Genomic DNA, 27,491 nt, shown 5'->3' on the forward strand with positions numbered 1-27,491 from the left:
AAGTGGTATATATATACAATGGAACATTATTCATCCATAAAAAAAGAAAGAAATCTTGACATTTGCAACACCATGGGTGGACCTTGAAGGCATCACGCCAAGTGAAATAAGTTAGACAGAGAAAGACAAATACTGTATGACCTGGCTTATACGTAGAATCTAAAAACAAACAAAAAAATGGAATTCATGGATACAGAGAACAGACTGATGGTTACCAGAGGTGGGGAGTAGGGAGGTGAGACAAATGGGTGAAGGTGATCAAAAGGTACAAACTTCTAGTTACAAAATAAATAATTCCTGGTGTGTAATATACAGCATGGTGATTATAGTTAACAATACTGTATTGTATATTTGAAAGTTGCTAACAGAGTAGATCTTAAAAATTCTCATCACAAGAAAACAAATTGTAACTATGTGCACTGATGGGTGTTAACTAGACTTATCGCGATCATTTCACAATATATACAAATATCAAATCATTATTGTACACCTGAAAGTAACATAACGTTATATGTCTATTAATCTCAATAAGTAAATAAATAAAATGTTTACCTGTCCAAGTGGATACCTGTACCATACATCCAATTGCCCAGTCTTTTTTTTCAGCTTTATTTTATTGACGATTTATTTATTTGAAGTGTAATTGACAAATAAAATTGTATATATTTAAAGTGTATAATGTGATGATTTAATATAAATATACATCGTGAAATATTTTTCACAATCAAGTCAGTTAACACATCCTTCACCTCACATAGTTACCTTTTTCAGGGGAGTGGGTGAGAACACTTAAGATCTACTTTCTTAGCAAATCTCAAGTATACAATACAGTATTATTAACTATAGTTATCATGCTGTACACTAAACCCCAAGATCTTATTCATCTTACAATTGAAAGTTTGTACCCTTTCACCAACATCTCCCCATTTTCCCCATCCCCAGTCCTTGGTAACCAACATTCTACTCTCTGTTTCTATGAGTTTGACTTCTTTTTGTTTCGACTTTACATATAATTGATACCATACAGTATTTGTCTTTTTATGTCTGGCTTATTTTACTTAGTATAATGCCCTTCAGGTTCATCTATCTTGTCCCAAATTGCAGGATTTCCTTTTTTGATGGCTTAATAATATTCCATTGTGTGTGTGTGTGTGTGTGTGTGTGTGTGTGTGTATATATATATATCAGTTTTTTATCCATTCATCCATAGATAATGGATACAACTTAGGTTGTCCCACTTATGAGTACATATCTGAAGGAAATGAGACCAGTGTCTTGAAGCCATATCTGCACTCCCATGTTCATTGCAGCATTATTCACAACAGCCAAGACATGGAAACACCTAATTGCCCAACCTTGAGTCATCTCTTCCTTACCACCCAGCACCAGGTGAAAAAGCCCTTAAAATCAATTTCATAAGTACCTAGTTCTTTCCTCTTTTCTATCCCTGCTACTGATGCACCTGTTCATACCCCATCTTCTATTTTTTCTTTGCTTTTCTTATAATAGTATAATGTATGTTTAGTATAATCCACTTTTTTTTTTAATGCTTTTTGGTGAGGAAGGTTGGCCCTGAGCTAACATCTGTTGCCAAGATGCCTCTTTTTTCTCTCTTTTTTTTTTTTCTCTCCAAAGCCCCAGTACATAGTTGCATCTTCTAGTTGTAGGTCCTTCTTTTCTTCTATGTGGGATGCCCCCTCAGCATGGCTTGACAAGCAGTGCTAGGTCTGTGCCCAGGATCTGAATCAGTGAACTCCTGCCCACTGAAGCTGAGTATGGTAACTTAACCACTACACCGCTTGGCTGGTCCCCAAACTCTTAAGTATATAGACAGTTCTATGAGTTTTGAGAAATGTACATAGTCATGTAACCACAACTACAACCGAGATATGAAACAGTTTCATCACCCCACAAAAAACTCTCTCAAGCCCATTTGTAGTCAGCCTCTTTTCCTAACCCCAGCCCCTGGCAACCATTGATCTGTTCTTTATCCTTGTAGTCTTGCCTTTTCTAGAACGTCATATAAGTGGAATTATAAAGTGTGTGACTTTGAGTCTAGCATCTTTCACTCAGCATAATAAATTTGAGATTCAACTATGTTGTTGCAGGCATCGGTAGTCCATTCCTTTTATTGTGTAGACGTACCTGTTTATCTATCCACCAGTTGAAGAACATTTACTTTGTTTCCAGTTTTTCGCAATTGTGAATAAAGCCACAATAATCATTCATGCGTATGTTTCTGCATGAACACCAGCTTTTATTTCATTTGGGTAAACACCTAGGAGTGGGAATGCTGGGTCCTATGGTAAGTATGTGTATAACTTTAGATATAAGAAACTAGGAAACTGTTTTTCAAAATGACCGGTCCATCTTGCATTCTTTCCAGATGTGTCTGAGAGTTCCAGATGCTTTACATCCATGCCAGCTTTTGGTAATGCCCATTTTATTTTCTTATTTTTAGCCATTCTAAGAGGTGTCTAGTGGTATCTCATTGTGGTTTGAATTTGTATTTTCATTAATGATTAATTATGTTGAACATCTTTTCATGTGCATACTTGCCATCCACATAGTGGGAAGTGTCTGATCAAATCTTTGACCTTCCTCTTTAAAAAAAAATAAGTTGGGTTGTTTGCTTTCCTGTTTATTATTGCGTTTTAACAGTTTTTAGATATTCTGGATGCAAATCCTCTATCAGATATGTGTTTCACAAAAATGTTCTCCCAGTTTGTGGCTTGTCTTTTTATTCTCTAACAATTTCTTTTCAAAATGTTTTATTTGGAGATAATTGTAGATTCACATGCAGTTTTAGAAATAACACAGAGAGATCTTGCTACCCTTCCCCCAGTGGCAACATCTTGCACAACTATAGTACAATATCACAACCAGGGAATGGACATTGATATGATCCACCCATCTTATTCAATATTATTCACCTTTCACTGGTTTTATGTGCACTCATTTATGTGTGTGTATGTGTGTGTGTTTTGTTCTGTGCAATTCCATTACATAGGTAGATTGCTGTGACTACCACCAGAGTCAAGATGCAGAACAGTCCATCACAAGGATCCCTTTACAGCCATAGTGAGCTCACCCTCTCCCTGCCTCCCTAACCCCTGGCAACCACTAATCTGCTCTCCATCTCTATAATTTTGTCATTTCAAGAATGTTATATAAACGGAATCATACAACATTTAACTTTTGAGTCTGACTTCTTTCATTCAGCCTAATTCCCTGGAAATTCATCCAAGTTGTTATACGTGTCAGTAGTTCGCTCACTTTTATTGCTGAATAGTATTCCACAGCTTGTTTAACCATTAATTGGTTAAAGGACATCTGGGTCTTTTTCCAGTTTGGAGCTATTACAAATAAAGCTTCTATGAACACTCGTGCAAAGGTTTTTGTGTGAACACGTTTTCATTTCTCTGAGATAAATGGCCATGAGCATAATTGCTGAATCTTATAGTAGTGGCATCTTTAGTTTTATAAGAAACTGCCAAATTGTTTTCTAGATTGCCTATATCATTATCCACGATACATTTTATATTATACATTCCTATCAGTAATGTAAAGTGATTCAGTTTCTCTGTATCTTTGTCAGCATCTGGTTTTGTCACTATTTTTTATTTTAGCCATTCTGATAGGTGTGTATTGATATCTCATTGTGATTTTAATGGGTATTTCTCTGGTGGATAATGATGCTGAACATCTTTTTATGTGCTAGAGGTGTCTTTTGAGGAGTACATCCTTTATTTGTTTACTTAGCTTTCCAGCTGTATTGAGATATAATTGACATACTGTATAAGTTTAAGGTGGTACTTTGATACATGTATATATTGTAAAATGATTATCACAATAAGATTAGTTAACACCTCCATCACCTTGCATAAGTACTCTTTTTGTGTGTGATGAGAACATTTAAGACTTAATCTCTTAGCAACTTTCAAGTATACAATATTGTTAACAATAGTCACCATGCTGTACATTAGACCCCAGAACTTATTCCTCTTATAACTGGAATTTTATACCCTTTGACCTCCCCATTTCCACCACTCCCCAGGCCCTGGCAACCACTATTCTACTCTGTTTCTATGAGTTTGACTTTTAAAAATTCTACATATAAGTGAGATCATGCAGTATTCGTCTTTCTCTGTCTAACCTCTTTCACTTAGCATAATGCCCTCCTGTTTCAGCTATGTTGCTGCAAATGGCAGGACTTCCTTCTTTTTATGGCAAGATAACATTCCACTTTATATTTATATACTTAAAACTCCATTATAGATATAAAAGATATATACAGTATGTAAAAAATTATGTTCCATTATATATACTTATATCACATATTCTTTATCCATTCATCCATCAGTGGACACTTAGATTGGTTCCATATCTTGGCCAATGCTGCAGTGAATATGGGAGTGCAAATATCTCTTTGGCATCCTGATTTCAATTCTTTTGGATATAAACCCAGGAGTGGGATTGTTGGATCATATGGCAGCTCTATTTTTAATTTTTGAGGAACCTCCATACTGTTTTCCATAGTGGTTGCACCAACTTACACTCCCACCAACAGAGCAAGAGGGAGCCCATCCTTTCTTGACATGACCATTGCATGGGAAACAGTCCCCCTTACTCCATTGTTGGTCTCTTCCAAAACAGAGCTAGATGAGGTGCCCTTCCACAGAATCCCGTGCCTACCCGGTGGGGATTGCAATTTCCTATTGGAAATCTGTCTTCTTCATCAGACCCTGATCTCCAAGTGGGCAGAGGCAGTTCTGCTAACCCAGGATCCCCACCCAGCATATTGCTGTCACAGACTGTGCCATTTCTTCAATGAATGAGCAATAAAAAACACAATGACTTCAGTGCTAAAACGAGGTGTTGGCCCAGAGAAAGAATGGATTAAGGAACAGGGCAAGACACGGTGATTGTCGCCCCATTGATCACTCTCCAGCCCAGCTCTGGAGCTAACTAAGCCCAGAGCCCGGACCTTAATCGAGCGCATGCGCAGCACTCTCCCCTCGGTCCCGTCCCCACCCCGCCCCCAGTCCTTCCCCTAGGGCCGCCCCACCCATCAGCAACCAATTAGGGAGGAGAGGCGGTCCTGGTTGGCGCGGTGCTCCTTGGGTAGTGTCCGTAGTTACTGTTGCTAAGGCTGCGGCTCGCCGGAGGTGGTGGGAGTCAGAAGTTTTGGGAGACAGGGCCTGAGAGAGGTCAAGGGTCAGTGCAGAGTCAGGGAAGAGATGGTGAAGCAGACGATCCAGATTTTCGCCAGGGTGAAGCCCACTGTCCGGAAGCAGCCGCAAGGGGTACGGGTCTGAGCAGCGCGGGCGCAGGCGCGGCGGGGCCTCCCAGGCCGGGGAAGGGGCGGCACGCGAGGGGCCTGGGCCGGGCCAAGGGGTGAGGGGTGCCGCCGGTGTCCAGCACGCTGGGTCCAGCACGCTGGGTCCGAGGCGCCCCGACAGCCATGCAGACACCGGCACGCCGCTGTCAGGGACGCGGACAGACGGACACCCAGGCCACTCCCACCGAGCACAGCCCTGCGGGCACAGACGTAGCCTGCACAGAGCCACAGACATGCGCCCGGGCACACGTGTCTGTACACTCAACGTAGACTGCGCCTCAACTGCGCACATTTATTGCTCCTTTCTGAGAAACGGACACGCAGCTCGGATACATTCAAGCTTATGTTCGAACTCGGGCAAAACGTGCGAGCAAGAGATGCGTGTCCACACATGTCTAAGGTGATGCAGATAATAGATACAGATAAAGATACACAGAGCGTACACGCGGCTCTGCTCATAGGGCCCTTCGAATCTGTTGACTAACTATATTGTCATTCTGCAACAGAAGCATGAACGTTGACAGGTACTCATTGCAGATATAGATAGGTATGTATGCAGCCTCACACAAAGAATACACATATACTCTTTATTCAGAAAACATTAACTGAGCATTTACAAGGTGCTTCCTCTAGTAAGCGAAATTCAGCGGGACAAAGAAGGTTGAGACCGCCTTTGCTCTGACCAGAGAGAGTTGGAATGCTTCATAAATGTTTCGAAATGTTGTTTCCTCTCCCTGGAAAGGAGCTAGTCATTCTTACCAAGTGGGTGCTTTGTCTACATTATCCGTGATTCTCATGGGAACCCTGCAAGGCTGATGTCATTTTCCTCATTTTATAGATAAGGAAACTGAGTGTCAACTAGATTAAATAATGTGGCCAAACCGCCCACCTAATGAGCGGCAGAACCCTGCTTTTGATTAAGGATTTTTTATTCCAAAGCTCGTGGCTCTTCAGACAAAACCATTTTGCTCCACAAAATGAGGACTTAGGCAAGGGCAATGTGGGTCATATTCATGGGTGCCTGGAATGGATGTGTTATTGATAATATTTTATCCCCTTCCCATATCTATACTGTGTATATGTATATGTGTGGCATCATAGCATGTCATAATTTAGCATTTGCCTCATGTAATTTATGTTATTTTAAAAAAGGAGAATGTAGTGTCTTTGTCATTATCGTGATCATCAATCTTTTTACTCATGGAGTACCTTTAGGAGAAGACTCCAAAGAAAATATTGTTTTGTTTGTTTTTTTAAGGAATAAAGCAATGTAGAAAGGAACTGTGAGTATCTTCCTATTTTCTGTCCTCTTACATTCACTTACAAGAAAGTTTTTAAAGGTACATCATATGTAAAAAATATACTATATGCAACATGTATCCCCCCCAGACTCTAAGCCAAAATTGTTGAATTTATATACATAAACTCAGCAGTCAGATATGATAGTCAGAAGCAAGTCCTCGGATATGGTGATGTGAGACGATGAGTAGAATGGGCGTGGGGGCTGTTGGTTGTTGGAGAATCTTGGATTTTGTATTGAACTGTCTCTTTTCTTAAAATGCAATGTTTGGATATTTTAACGTGCATTTCTCTCCTTTTGCATTTCTTTGGTGAGGTTCTGTGAAGTGGATTATTTGATACTCTAGGAAGTATTTTTAGGTGTCATACTTTATTTAAAAATGTCATAGTCTGGGTTTTTTGTGGGTTTTTTTGGTGAGGAAGATTGGCCCCGAGCTAGTATCCCTTGCCAATCGTCTTCTTTTTGCTTGAGGAAGATTGTCGCTGAGCTAACATTTATGCCAGTCTTCCTCTATTTTATATGTGGCCTGGCAAGCCAGAGTATGGCTTGACAAGCAGTGTGTACGTCCGTGCCTGGGATCTACACCTGCGAACCCTGGCCACTGAAGCAGAGCTTGTGAGCTTAACCACTATGCCACTGAGCCAGCCCCCAAATGCCAGATTCTTATGGAGAGGCAACGTTATGCCACATACACAACAATAAGAGAACACAGATGAACAGTTTTTGAGTTAGTGTAGCCTTGCTCTCCCTTAGGAATCCCACTTTTAGCACCCTATCTTTTTGCCCCCCAAAGATTGTATGGTTGTTTCTCTGACTGAAAATGCTGCTTGTAGCATTAAACCAAGAGTGATTCAAAGGTATTTTTCTTTCTTTCCTCTTCATTTTGTGGTTCCATTGTTCCATTAGTCTTATTTCTTGAGGCACTATAAGTTATAATAATTTATAGATTAATAAATTAGAAGGTACATAGGATGAACCTCTGTGCCAATTTTAACAATGGCCATGCTTTTCATTTGTATGGTGCTTTGCATATTTCAGAACATTTTCATATTCCTCCTTGCATTTGATCTAATTGTCTTCTGAAAAAACCTACTCTATCTCAAATATTTTTAAGACTAAGGGTAGAATGCCAATCTATTAGACTAAAACAAGCTTTCTGATTATTAAGGGACTTTTTTTAATGCCTCAGAGAGTGGCTTAATGAGAGTGGTGGAGGGTCATTATTCCTACTCTAGTCGATGGTCCTTTTTGTCTTCTGAGCACTGAGTGTGGCAGATTTTTTTTTAACATATGGCACCCTCATTCTTGCATGTTTCACATCTTACACACCCCTTTCACTCACCCGTCTAGCTGTTAACCTTTTTTTTTTTTTTTTAATGTAGTGCCCTACAGGATATACTTTTTAAATGTCTGTTGAGCAAACCTAGCCAGAAAGCCTTGGTCCTGATACCATTACTTACACAAATAATTTTAGTTTACAGAATGACTTTTCTACAGGAATTCTTCACATTTTAAATGAGAGGATTCAATAAAAATCTGCTTAGGAAAATTATTCAGACTTTCTGGAGATTTAGGTAGGCTTTTACTTTTTTAAGAATATGACTTTCCCCCCATAATCAAGCATCTAAATGAGTCTTAAACAGGAAGTGTTGCCTGTTAGAAAGAATTTTATTTCCTGGTGGAAGACAAGAAGTCTTTTTAAAAAAACTTCTAAATCTAGTGACTAACATTTTTTATGGTGCATTACAAAATGCTTCCATTTCCATGACATCATTTGATCCCCACAGCAATCTCATATGGGAGGCAATTCTGTTTTCTTCATTATATGTAGAAGGAACCAAGATTCTGAAAGTGGTGGCTGGTCACACAGCTGGTAAATTGAGATCAGCATTTGCCCCAGGTCTTTGGACACCAAATCTTATGCTTTTCTTTATTCCTCATGACCTCTTTATATATAGGCTTGACTCTTGATTTTCCTGGCCAATAAATAAAGGAGTAGGTGACCAAGAAGAGAATCAGAGAATATCACAGTTGCAAGGGGTTGGTTAAGACCCTTCGTTTCCGTTTCAGCTTACACAGGTTAAGTGATTTCTCCTAGGTCATTTGCTAATTAGTGGCTGAGCTTCCAGGAGAACCTTGAAAATGACATCAAAGGCGTGAATTACATGTGTCCTTTGAAGCCACATGTCTTTTATCAAATGCCTGAATATGTCTCATGGAAACTTGGGCTTCTTTGAACGTAACTTGAATTAGAGCATTCTTGTGGACTCTCTGAGAAGTCTCAGACCTAATCCTTTTATCTCTGTGTCTAGCATTTTGTAAATGCTCAGAAATCCTTGTTGGTTGTAGTAAAATGTTAATTTCTGGTACGTAATTCTAAAGCAACACTTAGATGATATGTGGCTTTTAGGCCTGTTAGTTTCTCAACAACAGAGACACTCAAATGCTCAAATTTGAACATTAGATCATTTAAAGAGGATCTGAGCTTTGATAGAGCATTGATTTAGGTTTTATACCTCTTGTTTAGTTCCATATATTTGTTTGAGTCTGCACACAGTTCAAAGAGGAAAATTATCCAAAATATACTATATTATGACTTTTTGCCTTAAAAATACAATTTTTATACCATTACGATGCGTGTCATAATAACATGGTCATAGCTGAAGCTGCGATTTTACCATTGTATATTGATTTGTTGTCTTCATATTTGCAGATTTATTCCATAGATGAAGATGAAAAATTAACACCTAGCTTGGAAATTATCTTACCTCGTGATTTGGCAGATGGGTTTGTGAATAATAAACGAGAAAACTACAGATTTAAGTAAGTTTTTCTTTCTCCTTCTTTGTTCCTGTTTTCCTTTTGAACCGCCTCTTGGACTGCGTTCATGTCCACTGTGAAGTCGTTGGCACCATTTCTTGGGGAGAATGTAAAGCAGTTCCCGATCTCACATAGTAGATGGAATTCATGTTGTCTTTTCTCTGCTGCTCCCAAAGTTGAAAAGATGGTGTGTTTCTGTCTCTGAAGTGATATGCCAAGATCGTTCCTGTAGGAAATTCAGTGCAGGACTAAACTTTATTAAAGATACAAACTGAAGGTACAATTTGTGTGCTGTACAGGTGATCATTCTTTATCACATAAATGACATACAGATCTCATAAGCACATAGGTACACAGTATATCTGTACTGTCCAATATAACAGCCACTAGCCACATGTAACTCTTAAGTGCTTGAAACGTAGCTGGTCCAAATTGAGATGTGCTGTAAGTATAAAATATATTGAGGATTTTTGAAGGCTTAGTATGAAAAAAATAGAATGTAAAGTGTGTGAAGAATTTTTTCATATTGATCACACATTAAAATGATAAAACTTTGGATATATTGGGTTAAAAATATGTTATCAAAATTAATTTCACCTGTGTCTTTTAGCTTTTTTAAAAAAAATGTGGCTACTACATATATACTTAGGTTTATGGATTGCATTGTATTTCTCTGGGACGGTGCTGGACTGCGTGGTTCAGGTGAAAAGTACCAAACAGCCACCCCTGGGTTGTCATCAGTGCCTTCGATCCAAATACTCTTCTAGTAGCCAGGCTTCAAAATTTGGAATTACAACTGTTTCATACTGTCTTTATTCTCCAATTTACAATTATTCCATTTCTTTTAATCCCCACTTTTGATTTTTGGAGAAGTTTGAGCCCAAGTTAAATCCATACTTGATTTCTGGCCCAAACTTAGGTGGTGGATTTCTGGGTCCTGCTGAAGAAGTCCTCATCACTTTCTTGCGTTTCTCTCTAGGCTGTTTACATAGGCCTTATTCTGAGACCATTCCTGCCCCTGCCCTTTGGATAAAACCATCCCAGATATTTTTTATGGTTTTCTCTGTCTCTCTATCTGTCTAATTGTTATTTTCTTATTTTTTGTGTCATAAAGATTCTCTTTGGTCTTCACAACTCTGCCCTTTGTCTCTCATGTATATATTTCTCCCTCCACCTCCACCCCATTTCCTCTTTGTGTCTCCTTTTACTATAAGTACAAGCAGGATTGCTAGCACGTGATTGCATAGTGGGGTGATACTCACCTCATCTTTGTGACTCCTCATTGCCTTTCCTTCTATCCGTTAAGCAGTAGCCTTACTACATGACTTCCTTTTCTGAAGGGGGCATCCTCCCACTGAGGTAAGCATGCTACACACCTTAGTAGCTATGACATCGTGACACCTGGCCTCGGCCAGTCTCTGTAGAGCCACAATTTGCTAAAACATTTTATTCAGCATGATTCTGTTTGATTGTTAAAAAACAATAGACCATGTCTCTAGCTGCTGGTCCTCTCCAAAGTATTTATATTATGTAGATACAAATAGAGTGCATTTAAACATGTGCTTATTGAAAACGTGCTATTTGCTTGTCTTTAAATCTCTTAATCATTCTTTCTAAATCTCTGAATTAAAAATGTTCGTTTTAGTATTTTAAATAAAGAAATTAAATAGTTAACTTATACATATCTTCAGAGATAAATATTTAAGCATTTTAAAGGTTGTTTTCCCCCAAGAAAATTCGTTCAATTGGTAAATATTTGTTGACCATCCAGTGTGTGCTGTTTGAATGGCTAGGATTATAGCAGGGAACCCAACAAAGCTCCTGCTCTTATGGTACTTACATTTTAGTGGGAGGAGACGGACAAGCAGATCAGTAAGTAAAATGTGTGTCCGAAAGTGTTAAGTGCCATGGAGAAACCAAGGTAGGGAGGGGGAACAGGAAGTGCTGAGATGAGGGGCAGCAAGGGGAGGGATGGTTGCGATATTTCATAGGACAGTCAGGGGAGGTATACAGGAAGGTGATATTTGAACAGAGACTTGAAGGAGGTAAGGAAGCCAGATGGTCCAATATCTGAGGGATGGGAATTCCAGGCTGAGGATATAGCAGGAGTGAAGTCCCTGAGATGGGAGAGTGCCTGGCATGTTTGAAGAAAAGTAAAGGGATCTGTGTAGCAGGAGAAGGGTAAGCCAGGGGGAGTGGGGAGGAAGAAGGTTACAGGGACAACAGAGTGGCCAGATCATATGGAGCTTTTCCCAATGTGCCATGGGAAGATCATGGAGGGTTTTGAGCAGAAGAATGAAATAATCTTACTTACGTTTTAGCAGAATCATTGTTGCTAACGTGTGGAAAATAGGCTGTAAGGGGGCAAGGGAGACCAATGAGGCTATTGCAAGGAAGACTGGGCAAGAAATTCTGGGAGCATGGGCCAGGTTAGTAGCAAGTAGAAATGTTGAGAAAAAGTTGGATACTGCATTTATTTTGAAGGTCAAAGTTGACAGAGTTTGCTGATGGATTGGATATAGAGTGTAATGGAAGAGAGGAGTCAAGGAAGCCCTAAGAGTTTTAGACTGAACTTTTAGAAGGATGGAGTTGTCCTTTACTGGGCTGAGGAAGACCAGGAAGAACAGGTTTGGGGTGTGAAGAGATCAGCATATGCCAGGTTCAAAATAGAGTGTAGGAAGAGCCTACACAACTTCCTAATAAATGAAAGGACCGCCTAGGAATCAGGAATCTCAAGGTGCTTTAATGGTTAGTTCCAGGGCCATGAGTAAATTGCTTTATCTCCTTAGGCCTCAACTTCTTCCTCCATGGAGGATTAGACTGAACTTGTTGAATCTATGATTCTATTTTGTTCTTCAGTGATTTTCAGAAGCTAGCTGATTATAATGTCTTTTCAGTTTACTATGCAACTACATTATGTAAAATAAAATATTTGGGGATGATGATATTTGATGTTTAATGAAGCTCATATGATTTATTGACACTCCTGCCGTCTCTTTGGTTTATATGGTGGTAGATGTATTTCCTGTTACTTAAGGGAGTAGAGTTGGGGATTGATAATTGATTCCCTCAGTCATCATTGACCCGGTAAAAGAAGCAAATCAGCCTTATCATCATCATCCTCAAAAGCCCCGCTGCGTCTGTGCTCAGACGTCACAGTAGGCAGTGCCGTGATGAGCACTTGAGCAGCCACGTCCCTGGTGTTATGTCTGAAGCTCTGATATACCTATAGGGTTTCGAGAAGTGTTCTGGGCACACTCAGCAAATATTGCTATCTAAGATATAATCTTCCCTGCTAAATGACGTCGTAGCCAGAGTGCCTGACAATGTCTCTTTGTATACATTTCATCACTTGCTTCTTCAAAAGGGAGGTTAATAAGCTATAGGGGTCTTTTGAAGTTAATGTTGATTAAAGACAATGAATTCCATTCCATTTTGTATTTCCAGCCCAGCTCCAGACATCCCTCCGAACTCCTCCATAGTGACAGCAGTCCTGCACTTCATGCCATCTCTGCTTTAATTGAACATGTGCCCAATTCACTTGCATAGGCAGACACATAGACCAAAGGTTCTTAAACTACTCTGAAAGCTTCTTCGGATGGCCTCAAAGTGTTTGTTTTAGAGTTTTTGCTTTAAAGTGCCCCCCTCCTTTATTTTAAAAAGTTTTGAATGTACAAAAAAGGTGGAAGAATAATGTAATCAACTCTCCCATCCCCTTTGTGGGAGATTCACAATTGTTAATATTTTGCCCTGTATGCTTATGCTCGCTCGCTCTCTCTTTTCCTCCCCCTTCTCCTCACCCTCTTCCTCTCTCCTCCTTTCCTTCTTCCCGTCCCTTTCTCTCTCTGTCTCTTTCTTCATGATGTTTTAATGGGGCCATAATCGCTGGTAGCAACTTACCACACTGTAGAGCGTAGGTTGTGTTGTGTGTCTCCTGTCCCAAGTATTCCATTGTGCTTGTGATCCTGTACGAAGTGAAGTCTGAGTGCCATTGCAAGAAGGGTGAAATTGACACCATTCCACCCCACCACGTTCCTAGCCCTGCCAATCTGATGAAGACTTCTCTTTGCAGAACAGGTCTATCTTAATTTACCTTTTGACTTTTGACTCATGATCAACAAAATGAAACAAAACCATCTTGAGAATTAAGTGGCTGATACAAGGATGCAGTCCCCTAATGAATGGAAAATAAACTTCTGTTCAAAATTTTAAACTGAAAATTTAAATGAAGTTCAATCATCGTACATTTCACAGCTGTGTTCTTTTCTTATAGGTCAGACCTCAGAAGTTCTTTGGCTGTTTACATCCTGTTCTCGGGTTTCCATTTCATGCACTTATCTAGATTTGAATTTGATGCCAATTGCGGACACTGTTCCTCTTGAGAGCTGAAAAACACACAGTTTATTATTTGGTTCAAAGCTGCTGCAGCTCTTCAGAGGGATTATTGTACAGATCTTGTCAAAGCAATACTGTTTACCCACCATTTGTATACAGGGGTACAACAGCGCAGTGTGGTTGGGACTACAGGGCGGACATTGTGTTAGCTTAGGTAGGCCCAGTGATGTAAAGATGGGGTAATTTACAAAGCTTTCAGGAAAATAAAATGATTAATCCGATAGTGTTTGAAGGCTCAGCTTTTAAATAATTACTGTTTTCACATTTGCAGATTCCAAAGGATTTTTGATCAGGATGCAAACCAAGAGACCATTTTTGAAAGCATTGCCAAACCAGTTGCTGAGAGGTAGGATTTCCTATATTTTGTTCAGTGGGTTAGTGGTTTTTCGTCTTGTCTTCAATTCGCAGATAATTGTGGTAGTGTGCTTCAGTATATCAAGAATATACTCAGGCTACAGGGCATGTAGCGATGAGAACATTAATACCTTCTCTTCAGACAGCTGTTTGTTTTAGATTTAGATTCTGAGCCTCGAAACTAACCAATGAGATAGACGGAATAGCTGTTATTACTCCCATTTTAAAAGACATGTAAATCTCTGAGGGTGGGAGAGATTAAGTGACACTGCTCAGAGTTGTGTGGCTAGTAGAGTCCTGGATGATTGCTAAGTCCAGTACTCTTTCCTCAGTACAGTATGTCAAACATATGGTTAGATGGATGAAAGAGGAGGAATGAGTGATACCTGGGAGGCCTAATAATGGTTGGCCCCGCCCGACCTCAGGGTGATAACTACCTTTCAAAGCTTGGCCCTTCACTTCCAGGTCCCTTTTGTTTCGGTATATCCAGATAGGTCCAGGCTGCTGACGACTAGACCCAAACTCACATGAGAATATGAATAAATCAGAATAAATTATTAATATGTATTGGCAAAGTCTCCTCGGGACTAGACACTCAAGCTCTTTGATAAGCACCCTCTCCTCTTATAGGAAATCCATATGGGAAACTAATATTAATAAAGTTGCTTTCTGATCCTGAAGTCATTTGGAGGATTTTAATAACCTAATAGTCCCCAGATATATCTACCTTTATGATTAAAATGAGAAATCTATCTACTATCCAGCCCCATTTTTCAAGTCTAGTAATCAATATACCATTTCCCACAGACATTGCTGGAAAGGCATTGCCACATTTTGTCTCTCAGACTCCTGTCTTATGAATCCTGCTCAAACCAGCCCTGCTCTTATAAGGCAGTCTTCCTTCACGGTGGGTGCAGTGGGGACAATACAGTCAATAGGTTTAAGCGATTTTAGTCATAGTCACAATCCAGTAACATCTCTTTAGATTGAATTCACGTCTCCTTGAATGGATTTCACACATTTCTGAAGTTCTCTTCCGTTTAGTAACCTTTTGGGTTATGTCGATTTTCAGATAGCTGATCTCATGTGTTTTATTTTGAAACTTTCTGAAATCCTTCAGGGAGGGGAGCTTAGTTTCTGTTTCGCAGATGTCTGGTTTTTCCTCCCTTTGCTGCCTCCCTCTCCCATCTTGAGCCCACTTCTCCCTCCAGCTCTTGCGCCTCTGCCTGGAATTCTCTTCCTTCAGAAATCTGCATCGTTGTTTCCTCAGTTCTTTGAATTCTTGGCTCCTATGTCACGCTCTCATAAGGCCTTCTTTTACTGCCTCATTTGAAATTGCGTTCCCTGTCACCCTTCTCTGTTTATCTATTATTTTTTAGCACTTAGCCCCGTCTGACATACTATCTAGTCTGATTATTTCTTAGTGTTTTTTTGTCTGTCTGCCTTCCACTAGAACAAGACTCCATGAAGGCTTGGGATTTGTTTTCTTCACTGACTTAACAAAGACACCCAGCCCAGTGATGACAAGATTTCACAAATGACGGGCACGAGCATTTTATCCAGGCTGCTCACACTGCTCCTAGTGGATCTTATCTCCATCAAACATTCCTCTTTGTCCTTTCCAATACTTTTCTCCTTACATCTCATTTTTCCTGAAACTGTTTTTACTAATTTTATTTTTCTGTTAGCTGTATCGGGTTTATCTTTCTCAATCTCTTAATTCAACCGCCCTGTGTCAGTTTTTTTTTAAATATGTATCTGATAAATAAAACATAGCTGCCTTTTGCCTTTTTGGCCAAACTCAGAGTCCTTGATCTTTAATTGGTTACTTTAACCTGTTTATATTTATTATGACTACTGTAATAGTGTTTGGAGCTATTCCTCCTATCTTACTTTTTCCATTTATAATACTTTGTGTTTTTTTCCTCTCTTGCTGTTTGTTGGTGTGACTGTGCTCTTCGTTGTTGTTGCTGCTGCTTTCCATTTTCTCTCTCAAGGTGTACATTGTACTTCAACACCTCTAGTGTAGTTTAAATTGAGGTATTATATGTATTTTTCTCAGTACCTAAACTTCTCTGTCTGTCTCTGTCTGTCTGTCTCTCCTCTCCCCCTTCTCCCCCAGCAGAGACCCTCGCATGCTCCGACTGTACCTTTCCCGCCCTTCTACCACTGCAAGTGTTGGGAGTAGCTGGTAATTTCATTCTGGATTGCTGTGAATCATTTTATTATCAGCATTTATTTAAATTTATCTCCAAGTCACGTTTGTTTCCTTGCTCATCACTGTTTGTTATACTCACTTCTGTTTTTTGGTTTCCTTTTTAGTTTTGCTGGTAATCATCTTCCTGTAATTTTCTGGAGAGAGTTCGAGATGGGAACTTTCTGAAGCCTGTCATTTACCTTCACACTTAAGTGGCAATCTGACTGGGTATAGAGTTCTAGGTTAAGAATTCTTTTCTCTCATAACTGTGGAGATATTGCTCTAGTCTTTTTGCATTCCCCACATAAATCCAGTCGCTCTGCGCCGGCCCCACAAAGCTGTTGCTGAATAGATGTCAGTGTCCATCTGGATCTTATTTCTTCCTAGGAAATACCTTTTTTTTCCTTTCTAAATGTTTTTAGGATTTTTTTCTTTTTCCTTTTTTTTTGTTTTGTTTTGGTTTGGTTTGGTTTGGTTTTCTGGTGAGGAAGATTAGCCCTGAGCTAACATTTACCATCAGTCCTCCTCTTTTTGCCAAGGAAGATTGGCCCTGAGCTAACATCTGTGGCAATCTTTCTCTCCTTTATGTGGGATGCTCGCCACAGCGTGGCTTGATGAGCAGTGCATAGGTCCACACCCGGGATGTGAACCTGGGAACCCCGGGCTGCTGAAGTAGAGTGTGCGAACTTAGCCACTATGCTGCCAGGCCGGCCCCTTTTTTTCTTTGCTTTTATGAAATTTCATATCACCAAGTGTATTGATAGTCTAGGTTTGCCTGTTTTTTCATATGTTTGTGTATTCTTGTCTCTTTTTCAACCATTTCAATCTGCAGACCCTAGTATTCAAGCTCAAAAGTCGTCCCATTGATAATTTCTTTGATAATTAAAAAAATAAATTCCTTTCCTCCAACGTATCTATTCTTTCTTTCTGGAACTTCTAGTTCCAGAACTACTAGTTCTATCCTTCAAATATTATAACTGTCTATTCACAGTTCCCGTATCGTTTTCTTTTGGTTGTGAGTTCTGGCAGAATTTGTTAGCTCAATCTGCCAGCATGGTAATTTGCTTTTCAGGCTGTATGCATTCTCTGTCATCTACCTCTTAAATTTTTAATTTTTACGATTTTATTTTTCATTTCTAGGAAGTGAAAGAAGTCTATTCTTATTTATTCCCATGATATTCTCCCTTTTCCCTCTGAAGATAGTTGTTATTTTGAAACCTTGGCTTTTTCTCTGTCCACTTTCTCTTTGCACGTATGTTCTACTGTTGAGTTTGGTGCCTTGCTCTTGTAGAGATTTTCCTCAGACAGTTGGTTGTTCTTAGTGGTGGGCTCATCTACGTCATCTCAGAGTTCTGTTGTTGGTTTGAGAATGCTGTTTCTGTTCACTGTTGCCCATCCTGGGGTCTGTGGGGAAGGAATGGCTTGTGCTGTGGGCGGGGTAGGCCCTGAGCTTCTCTGCTGGGCATGAGGACGCTCTTTCCTCCTGGGCGTTGCTTACCACCTCAGGCTCTGGTCACTGTCACTATCCAGGCTCCTCCTCTGCAGAAGCATGTGCTGCAATAGACAATGGACAGACAGAGGGAGGCAGACCCACAGTTTCCTCTGACCCATCTCTGAAGGAGAGGGTTATGAAGCAAATTCACTTACTACATGAAGACCCTGGGGGATCACTATTTCTATTGCCTTTAAATATGTCCTATAAAGTATGTTCACACTTTATGCGAACTTGAATTGTGTGACTCTGAAATGGTAAAACATAAAATATCAATAAAGTCTCATTTATACACAATATTTGAAGTAATGTTTATCCCTGTAAATTGAAAGCTATTTTTTTCAGAATTATACAATTTGGCAGGCCTGGCGAATGAAAACTGTGCCACTTTCGATGTTAAACAGAAGTGCCTGCTATCCCCAGTGAGATTAGCCTTCAGCAACACATTCCTCACATAAATACAGCCGCTCTGCACAGGCCCCACAAAGCTGTTCTATTGTGTTAACACATTGTAGCTTAATTGTGGTTTCTGTGTACAATTAAAGCTAAATAAAATTAATCATATTTCTTTCCAAAATTCTGTAATTCAGGAATCTTACTAATTTAGACTCATCTTTTCCTACTTAATTCCAATCTGTGATATGACTGCAGAGCTGCATGACTAGTGGCGAGAATTTGTAAAGCCTTAAATTTGCATTATTGGAAATTACGTAAAAGGATCTTTGTGGTTATTTATCATTTAGAACATCTCCACTAGGAAGTGCTTCATCCTTCTGCCTCTTCTGAACTTGGATGTTTCTGAAATATATCCTATGTGGTTTAATAATACCTTTTATCATACTAATTTTGCTCATTGATTTTGGACTAATTTTGTATAAAGGTAAAATTTAGTCGGTCCACAGATGTGCATTGTGCATGGTATCGCATTGTATAAAAGAGTCCGTGGTTTTGTTTGATATCTTACACAGTGTCCTCCTTCTTAAGCAGGAATGCGTCGATCCTGGGAGGATGTGGCGGTCTCTCAGGGGATACGTGAAGCCACAAGTTAAACATGGCACATGATCCTTAAAGATTTAGGGAGAAAACTGAAGCCTAGACTTACCTGAGGTCCTATCTCATGCACTTGTAAATCTGCAGAATCCTAGTTTTCCAGCCAATCTTATGTTTTACCTAAAATCTTGGGATGTAGGAAATTTATTTTGTGTGCATTGAGGGATTTTGGAAAAATTTGGAAATTTAGTGTTTTAGAGGAACGTGGTTTGACTAAAATGAATAGGGTGCCTACTGCCAGGAGGACTGGTTGTGCCAAAGATAGAGGACCCCATAGCTGGCACTGGACAGCAGAGGCATCTGCGTTGCAGCAAGGCCACCAGGTTGGTTTTTGAAAGGCTGGGAGTCACCTTGTGAACCGCTGCTAAAAGCCTCTGATTTCACCGATGATGAACAACATCAAGTGCAGCCTTTCACTGTGTGCTAAGACGAATACGAAGGGAAAAGGAAAGCTCCCAGGGCTACCACCTCAGACTTGGAGAGGGATGTGTTAGAATGCTGGTACTCCTGTGCTCTGGCTGGGTGGGAGCCCAGGGCTTGGTAGAGGGGGTTTCTCATGGGAGGGGCCAGGGCCAAGGCCCAGCAGGGCTGTCACCTGTGGTTCTAGGAAACAGGCTTTGCTGATGATGCTGTGAGTTGCATAGCCTACCAAGACCTGCTGCACAAATGGAGAAGAGATCCTGGACCTTCAAGATGAGGAGACCAGAATGCGGGAGAAGAAGGGCCAAAAAAGAGTATCACAAAAAATATAATCACATCTTACCAGTCAGTTATTCACCTCCGTGTACTCATGCTTCTACCTGATCTGGCTCAAAAAATTTGACATCAAGTGGAATAATCTGATCCCAGCCCCAGGCCTGTGACTGACTCACTGTGTGACTCTGGGTAACAACACCTGTCACTTCTGAATCAGTTATCCCCTCCGAGAAAGGGAGATACTAATAATACCAAGTTCACAAGGTTTTTTGGAGGATGAAAAGAAGCAGTGCCTATGAATGTGCTTTGTGACCTTCAATGCCCTGTTCAATCTAAGAGTTGAAAAATTAGAAATCTTTATTCTTTTTGCCACTTTTAAAATATGCCCAGTGACTTCTGGCTCCAGACCAAGATGAAGTAGACACACTTCTCTCTATTCCTTTTAGTAAATACAGTTAAAAACTCTGGACATTATATATAAAAGAAACATAAGAATACTCTGAAAGGTGGAGAAAAGAAGGTAGAATGGCCAGGAGACCCCAGGACCTGAGGATGACGCGGTGGTGAGTTCCCTGGGTTTTTTTGCCTCGTGTATCCCAGACTGGATGCTGGAGAAACTGGCAACCCAGAAACACCAATAGGCTCAGACAAAATCACCAAAAAAAGACTGCTCTCTAGAGCCAGAGGACCAGGAAAGGGGCAGCCTAGTGAGCAGAAACTGTTAGATCCTAGTTGCCCTGTTTCTCCCAGCCACCATGGAAAAGCCCACGGCCCCAGCCCCACCCTGACAGCAAAGGCCTGGCTGTAACAGGGCACCCCCATCCCCCACTGCCAGGTGGGATCAGAGGAGTGGGAGGACTTTCATCCCTACTTGGAGGGACCAGCTCCCTCTTCCCCACCACCAAGTTCTCAGTGGAAGTCACGTGGAGATCCTGGAGTTCACCACCATCCAGCAGTCACAAGGCCTCCCCTACCCTGCTGTGGTGTCAGTGAACAGCAGCAAGGCGCCCCTCCCTCTCCTCTCCAGGGAGGTGTCAGCTGAGGCCTAAAGGGAGCCTGAAATCTCCCCTCCATCCATAGGAATGAGGCCCCTCTACAGGTGTCAAGAGAGGCAGGGTCGGGAACCTGGACCTTCACCCCCACCTGGCAGTGGTGAGGTGGCCGCTCCCTTTCCCCACTAGCATGGTGTCATAGGAGGCCTGCTAAAACAGAAGGTAAAAGTATGACCTAGAATCTCATAACATAATACCTACAACTAGCTGGGCTACAATTGAAAATCATGCATCAAGTGTGAAATATCAAGAACCAAGAAAATGTCAACTTGCATGAGAAGAAACAATTGACAGATGGCAGTGTGTAGGTAACACAGGTCCTGGAATGGTCGGACAAAGATTTTAAAACAGCCATCATAAAAATGCTTCAACAAGCAATTATGAACATGCTTGAAACAAATGAAAGATAAAGTCTTGGCAAAAAAATAGAAGCTATAAAAAAGAACCAAATGGGAATTTTAGAACTGAAAAGTACAGTAACTGAAATAAAGTTGGTGGATGGGTTCAACAGCAGCATGGAGAGATCTGAGGAAAGAATCAATGAATTTGAAGATGTAACAACAGAAGTTATTCAATATGGATGACAGAAAGAAAACAGACTGAAAAAAAAAAAAACCCAAGCAAACAGACCCTCAGGGAACTGTGAGAACTATGGCCAAAGGTCTGACATTCATGTCGTCAGAGTCCCAGGAGAGAGGAGAAAGAAAGTAGGGTTGAAAAATATTCAAAGAAATCATAGCTGAAAATTCTCCAAATTTGGCAAAAGGCATAAACCTAGAGCTTCAAGAAGCTGAGCAAACCCCAAACAAGGTAAACTCAAAGAAGTCAAACCCAAGACAAATCATAGTCAAATTTCAGAAAACTAAAGGAAAAAAAACCCTGAAAGTAATGAGGGAGAAATGATACCTATAGGGATAAAAAAAATTGAATTAGTTGCTTTCTCATCAGAAATCATAGAGTCTAGAAGAAAGAAGCAGAATGTTCTCCAGCACTGAAAGAAAAGAACAGTCTGTGTAACGTAATTATCCTTCAGGAATAAAGAGGAAATAAAGACGTTTTCAGACAAAGGAAAACAAGGAGAAGAGTTGCCAGCATGCCTACCCTAAAAGGAGGGATAAAGGAAGTTCCTGAAAAAAGGGAAATGAAAAAAGGAATGAATCTTGAAATACTAGAAAGGAAGAAAGAACAACAGAAAGAGTAAAAATATGCATTAATGAGCTTTCTTTCTGTTGAGTAGAAAAAGTTATGTCTGATGAAGCAAAAAATAAAGCATTGTCTGATGATGATGATATTATGAAGAGGGGAGGGGAGAGGAGCTTAAAGGTAAGGAAGGTCTCTACACCTCATTCAAACTGGTAACAGTCGGCGTCAGTAGCTCTGTGTGGTGATGGAATAGTTCTGTATCTTGACTCTAGTGATGTCTACTCAGATCTACACGTGACAAAATGGCATAGAACAACACACACATATTGTACCAATGTCGGTGTCCTGATTTTGATAATATGCTATAGTTATGCAAGATGCAACCATTGAGGGAAACTGGGTCAGAGTACACAGAACCACTCTGTACTCTCTTTGCAACTTCCTTTAAATTTATAATTATTTCCAAAGAAAGCATTAATATTCCCAGATATGAAAATTTTAATGTCATTTGTTCTGTGATGTTCTATACATTAAATACAGTAATCTAAATTATTAGACTAGAACTTCTCCTCCATGGGACTCAATAAGGCTAATTCCATTTGACATTCTCCAAACACGCCTGCTGGTAAACACTCTATTTTTCTCAAAATTGACTTTCAAGCAGAAAACACTGGTCACCATTGATTTATACAAAACCCCATTGGCTCCCCCAGATCTGTTCAACTTCCGGCTACAATTTCACTTCAGATGCGTTGTTTAAACGTGCATCTGTGCGTGGCTCTGCTTCCTGCTACAGTGAAGTTCCTGATAACGTTACATCTCTGGCTTTTGTGATATTACTGTTATTCTTAAATTTAAACTTTTTTAAGTATGTTTTCAACTGAATACATGATTTTGTGGTTAAAAACAGGAACACATTATCATCTTAAAACCATGAAATTATACAAGATAATGACTTTGAGGTGCTCCATCAAGATCTTAACAAGGAAGAGATAATGTTGCCGTCCAACTTACAGCTAGGGAACTTGGAGAAGCATCAGGAGCCCATCTAATGAGCATAGATTGTACTCAGGATGCACGTTTAAAATGTGGATTTTATTGTAGTAAGTAAACAAATGAGTCTAAATCTGGATGTCTCTTCTTAAGAATGGCTGATCAAGAAATTGCATGATATCATCATTTTTGTAATAACTACAAGTTAAAGCTATTTGTAATTCATTTGATAAAAATACCTCCATAAAAATGGCCTGAGAATCGTATGAAGCGATTTAATTGAGGGGACTTTGAGCTCCGACAGAGCGTATACGTGTGATGAAAATCACTGAATCGGTAGTAAGGTAAAAAGCATTGCTTGAAGACAGTAGAAGGGATTGACCAGTGGGTTAGAGGTGCTCTCACAGTATGTGACTCCTTAGCTAGAAGATACTTGTCTTAAGCTTGTGCCCCCCACAAACAGATCCTGAGTTTAGGATTCGAGTGAAAGCAGTTTACTTGGGAGGCGATCCCAGGAAGCACCAGTAGGGGAGTAAGGAATTGAGAAAGGGAGGGAAAGGAAGCTACTATTAGGTCCATTAAAGAGCAGGTTATCACTGGAGGCAACTGGGACTCAATCCCACAGGTATTCTCTGGGGAACTGCAAGGAACTCGCCTCAGAGTTGTCCCACCCAGGGGCAAAGAGGCTCATTTGTATGTAACCACTCCTGTCCGTCACTGCTTGGGGGCTGCTTCTGGGGTGTTAACACCTTGGTACTTGCAGCCTCACCTGTCTGTGAATTAAATAAGCACCTTAGGCAGGGTGAGCATGTGGGCAGAGAGCCACAGGCCCCTGCAGGAAGAAGCCCTCAGCATGAATGGGAACAGGGAGCTTGTGTAGACGGGGTGGGAACACCGCTCACTTTTGGTGCAATATACCCATGTTCCTCCCACTTGTAGCCTGAAAACTTCTGGGCTTCTCTCCTTAGCAATTACCCTGACAGACAAACAGATTAGAACAAAATCCAAAAGAAAAAGAAAACCACTGTTGGTTGTATTTCCATTTTATGTGAGGTTGGGTTCTTAAAACATTGTGATAGCAGAATGGATAGGAGAAATTATCTGCATGCTGAGTACAGGCAAGAGCTTTCCTCATTTCTTCCCAATATTCTGAAATTCACATACTCAGTATCATTTTGCCCATTAATCCTTGAGGATAATAGGAAACTCCCCTTATTCATAAATAATGAAAAACATTGTTTTTATGTTGCTCTTCCTCAAACACACCAAGTATGTTGCCAACTCAGAGCTTCTGCACTTGCTGTTCCCTCTGCCTAGAGCTCTCGTCTCCCAGGTTTGCTCCTGGCTTATCATGTGTCTGTCCAGACGTCCTAGTGAGACCTTCTGTGACCATGCTGTGTAACATAACAGTGCTCCCCCCACACTCCCCTCTTCTAGTGCTCTGTTTTTCTTTATAGTCTGTATCACACCTAACATACAGTATGAGCGTGTACTTGTTATATTTGTGTATGGTCTGCCTCCACCCACTCGGATGTCAGCCTCGTGGAGGTGAGGACTCCTTCTGTTCCCTGCTGCATCCCCAGGTCCTGGAACACTGTCAGGTGTATACTGGACACTCAGTGAACATTTGCTGAGTGAGAGAATTAGTGGGAAGAGGATTATCCTTGAGGAGCCATAGCCTTCCCTTTGTTGCTGAATGCATCAGGATGGGCATTGTTGCTTATAAAAGGGATTTTACTCTTGGTTCCTTGCTGAAGTATTTTTTGGACAGAGGCCTTTTCAGTGAATCTAAAATAACACTATAGGTAGCTGCTCTTTCGTCTGGTCTAGTGATTCCCAAAGTGTGGTCCCTGGACCAGCAGCATCGACAACACTTGGGGTCTTTGTAGAAATGCGTATTCACAGGCCTCACCCAGCCCCACTGAATCAGAGCGATCTTTGTTTTAACAAGCCCTCCAAGTGAGACTGATGCACACTGAAGTTTGAGATTCACTGACCTAGGCTTAAAGCTTAAGCCACCCTGGGAGGGGCGTGGGGCCGGGGACAGAGGGCACTCACGGTGTTTGTCTTTAGTGATATCTTTCCCAGAGATCTGAGGTCTGCTCTAAACAAGTTTACAATTCTGAAATTGGTGTTTGTTTGTAATTTACATCCCACTTATTTCTAAAGTAAATTCTAGCACCTTATCCTAAAGCCTGGGCAGGCTTCCCAGGCATGAAGTAGGGGCATGGGTCCCCAGGCTCAGAAGGATACCCCTCTTGGTTTAATACTCTGTCATTAATATTTATAGGACAGTTAAAGAGTAGCAGAGAAATCAGAAACTATTTGGACTAACTTAGGTACTTAACTGATTACGATTATCTTTTAGGAATTGAAACATTTTCTCTAAGGAAATAATTGTGGGAGACCATGTAACATATTGATTAAGACTGTGGATTTTGGAATACAAGCATGCTTCAGCTCCCAACTTTAATAGTTAATAGCTGTGTGGCTTTGAGCAAGTTACCTAATGTCTCTATAACTCAGTTTTTTATCTGTAATAGGGAAATTGATACCATAATATAATTCATTTGTCATGGTGATCAGATGAACTATACATGAAAAACACATGCCCCAGTACCTAGTAGATGCTCAATAAGTATTAGCGATCATCTGTTTTTTGTCTCCCCACGAACATTTTTACAGAAAAAGATTTTTCATTCCCATTCAGGATTTTACCAAATTATGAATGTTTTTCTTTATGGATTTTTTTCCTTGACTGTTTTTAGATTTGGTTTCTCCTGAGGCACAAGTTTGCAATTTTATCATAGATCTTTATTTCAGGACTTGAGGATGCATTCACAGATAATCCAAAGATATTTCTAGTTACCATTATTCACTTTAATATCTTCCGAAAGAATGATACACAAAGAAAGCAAATGGAATGCAAAGCCTTCTGGGAAGTCCTTCCTACACAAATGTGTTATGATTGATTAAAACTGGTGATATTTTTACTATAGTTATTTGAATTTATAATTGACTGTGGCAAAAAGCATAACTATACTTAAAATATGTTGTTTAAGTTGTTGGGGAAAATATAGCAGTAAATTTATCTAGTGCGTTGTCACTTGTCAATCTAGATGTCTTCCTCATTTGAAAATTGCTTTACTTGGAACAGAGCTCTTTTAGCAGAATTTCTGTCATTCTCGGTGAATTTTGCCTTTCTTTTTATGCTTGGCCATGTGTTTTTGGTCGAATTTTTGCTGTACTTCTTGCTAAATAACATGAATAAATTTACTTATTATTTGATAACAGTGACAGTATATCTCCTTTTCTGTTGAGCTTGGCCAATCTTATAGCACTTTCACATGTACTGTCTCAATTTTTACAGTAACCCAATGAGTACATAGGTATTATTATCCCCATTTTAGATGAGAAAACCAGGGTAGTAAGCATTGAATCGACTTCTGCAGGGTCACACAGTAGTTCGGCTGTGGAGCTAAGACTAGGGTAGATCTTCCTTTCATAGTCCTTGGATCCTTACATTGCTGTATCACACAGCTACGTTTATGCATTTCATTCATTTCACTGAAATCACCCTTGCTAAATTCACCGTGAAATCCGTGTCAACAAATCAGTGGACATCTTTCAGTCCTCATCCTATTTGACCTTTCAGCATTATTTGACAGTATTAACTCTTTGCTCCCAACCATTATAAATAGTCAAAGTTGAGATGTTTGTTTTGTCTTGGTCGGTCTTTGGGGTGGGGGGTGGCTGAGAGGTCAGAGGCAACTTCTCTTTTACTTCCCACCTCCTGGATTTTTCCTCCTTGTGCTCCAGATGTCCATGATCTCTGTATGGTCCTTTAAGTACCACACCCTTTACCCATACTCTGTCCAGTTTTCCTGTGCTCCAAATGACATTTCTTCCTTTCGTCCATAAAATGCCTTCATTCAGTGTAGCTATTCTCAGAAGAAAACAGCTAGATTAGATAAACTGAACTTTATTCATCACTCATTCAGCTAACATTTATTGAGTGCTAGCTATATATCAGGCATTGCAAGTAAGTCTTAACTTTCTTAGAGGACTTTTTGTTATGAAGAAAGATCTTTTTTCTACCAAAATTAGGCCAAGACTGATGGAATTTCAGGCACAATACACTGAAGTGAAAGATATTAAGCTGTATGTCAGAAGACATTTTGAACAAGGGTTCAGTTATGTCATATCCATGCCCGTCATCCTCAACAGATTCTAATAAGGGAATACTGTCCCACCCAGAGTTTCCAGTGGGGGTGAGAGTGACCCTAGGGAGGTCTGTTGTAACCCTGTGACATTGTCCGCAGCAGCCAGGGCCGATGGGGTCAGAAGAAGGACTCTAAGTCAAGGACAGCCATGCAAAGGCTGCGCATGTCTTAGGAGGTGGACCTGGGGCTAAAAGTGTTGCCCAAATAGAAATAAGCTGGGGCCATTGGAGTGTCACTCTTGGCAGTGTGAACTGGAAAGTTCTGTACACGGTAGAGTGCTGGCAGCAAGAGCAGCAGCTGAAAGCCCGTCAGGTGGAGAGTGAGAACTGGAGAGGTCACTGGGGGCTACAAGGGAGGACAGTTAGGAATCAGCAGAGTCTCTGACCTACACAGAGGTACCAAAGGAGAAGGTCCTCAGAGATCTAGAGGCTTGGT

At 40.4% G+C, this 27,491-nt stretch overlaps 1 protein-coding gene across 3 annotated transcripts in view; it reads left to right on the forward strand.

The window, feature by feature from the left end:
- Positions 1–5,177: 5,177 nt before the first annotated feature.
- The window catches only part of KIF6 (kinesin family member 6), a 375,031-nt gene continuing 352,717 nt past the window's right edge, over positions 5,178–27,491 (forward strand). For 2 of the 3 annotated variants that reach the window (XM_046641148.1, XM_046641149.1), the window contains exons 1-3: positions 5,178–5,306; positions 9,355–9,464; positions 14,128–14,202. In XM_046641148.1, coding sequence (XP_046497104.1) covers positions 5,241–5,306; positions 9,355–9,464; positions 14,128–14,202 — 251 coding nt within the window. In that variant the 5' untranslated portion in view covers positions 5,178–5,240. Of the gene's footprint in view, positions 5,307–9,354; positions 9,465–14,127; positions 14,203–15,066; positions 15,118–27,491 lie in introns of those variants that run through there. The other variant, XM_046641150.1, reaches the window with a different exon arrangement.

This window comes from Equus quagga, chromosome 15 (assembly GCF_021613505.1).
Source record: "Equus quagga isolate Etosha38 chromosome 15, UCLA_HA_Equagga_1.0, whole genome shotgun sequence".
NCBI lineage: Eukaryota > Metazoa > Chordata > Mammalia > Perissodactyla > Equidae > Equus > Equus quagga.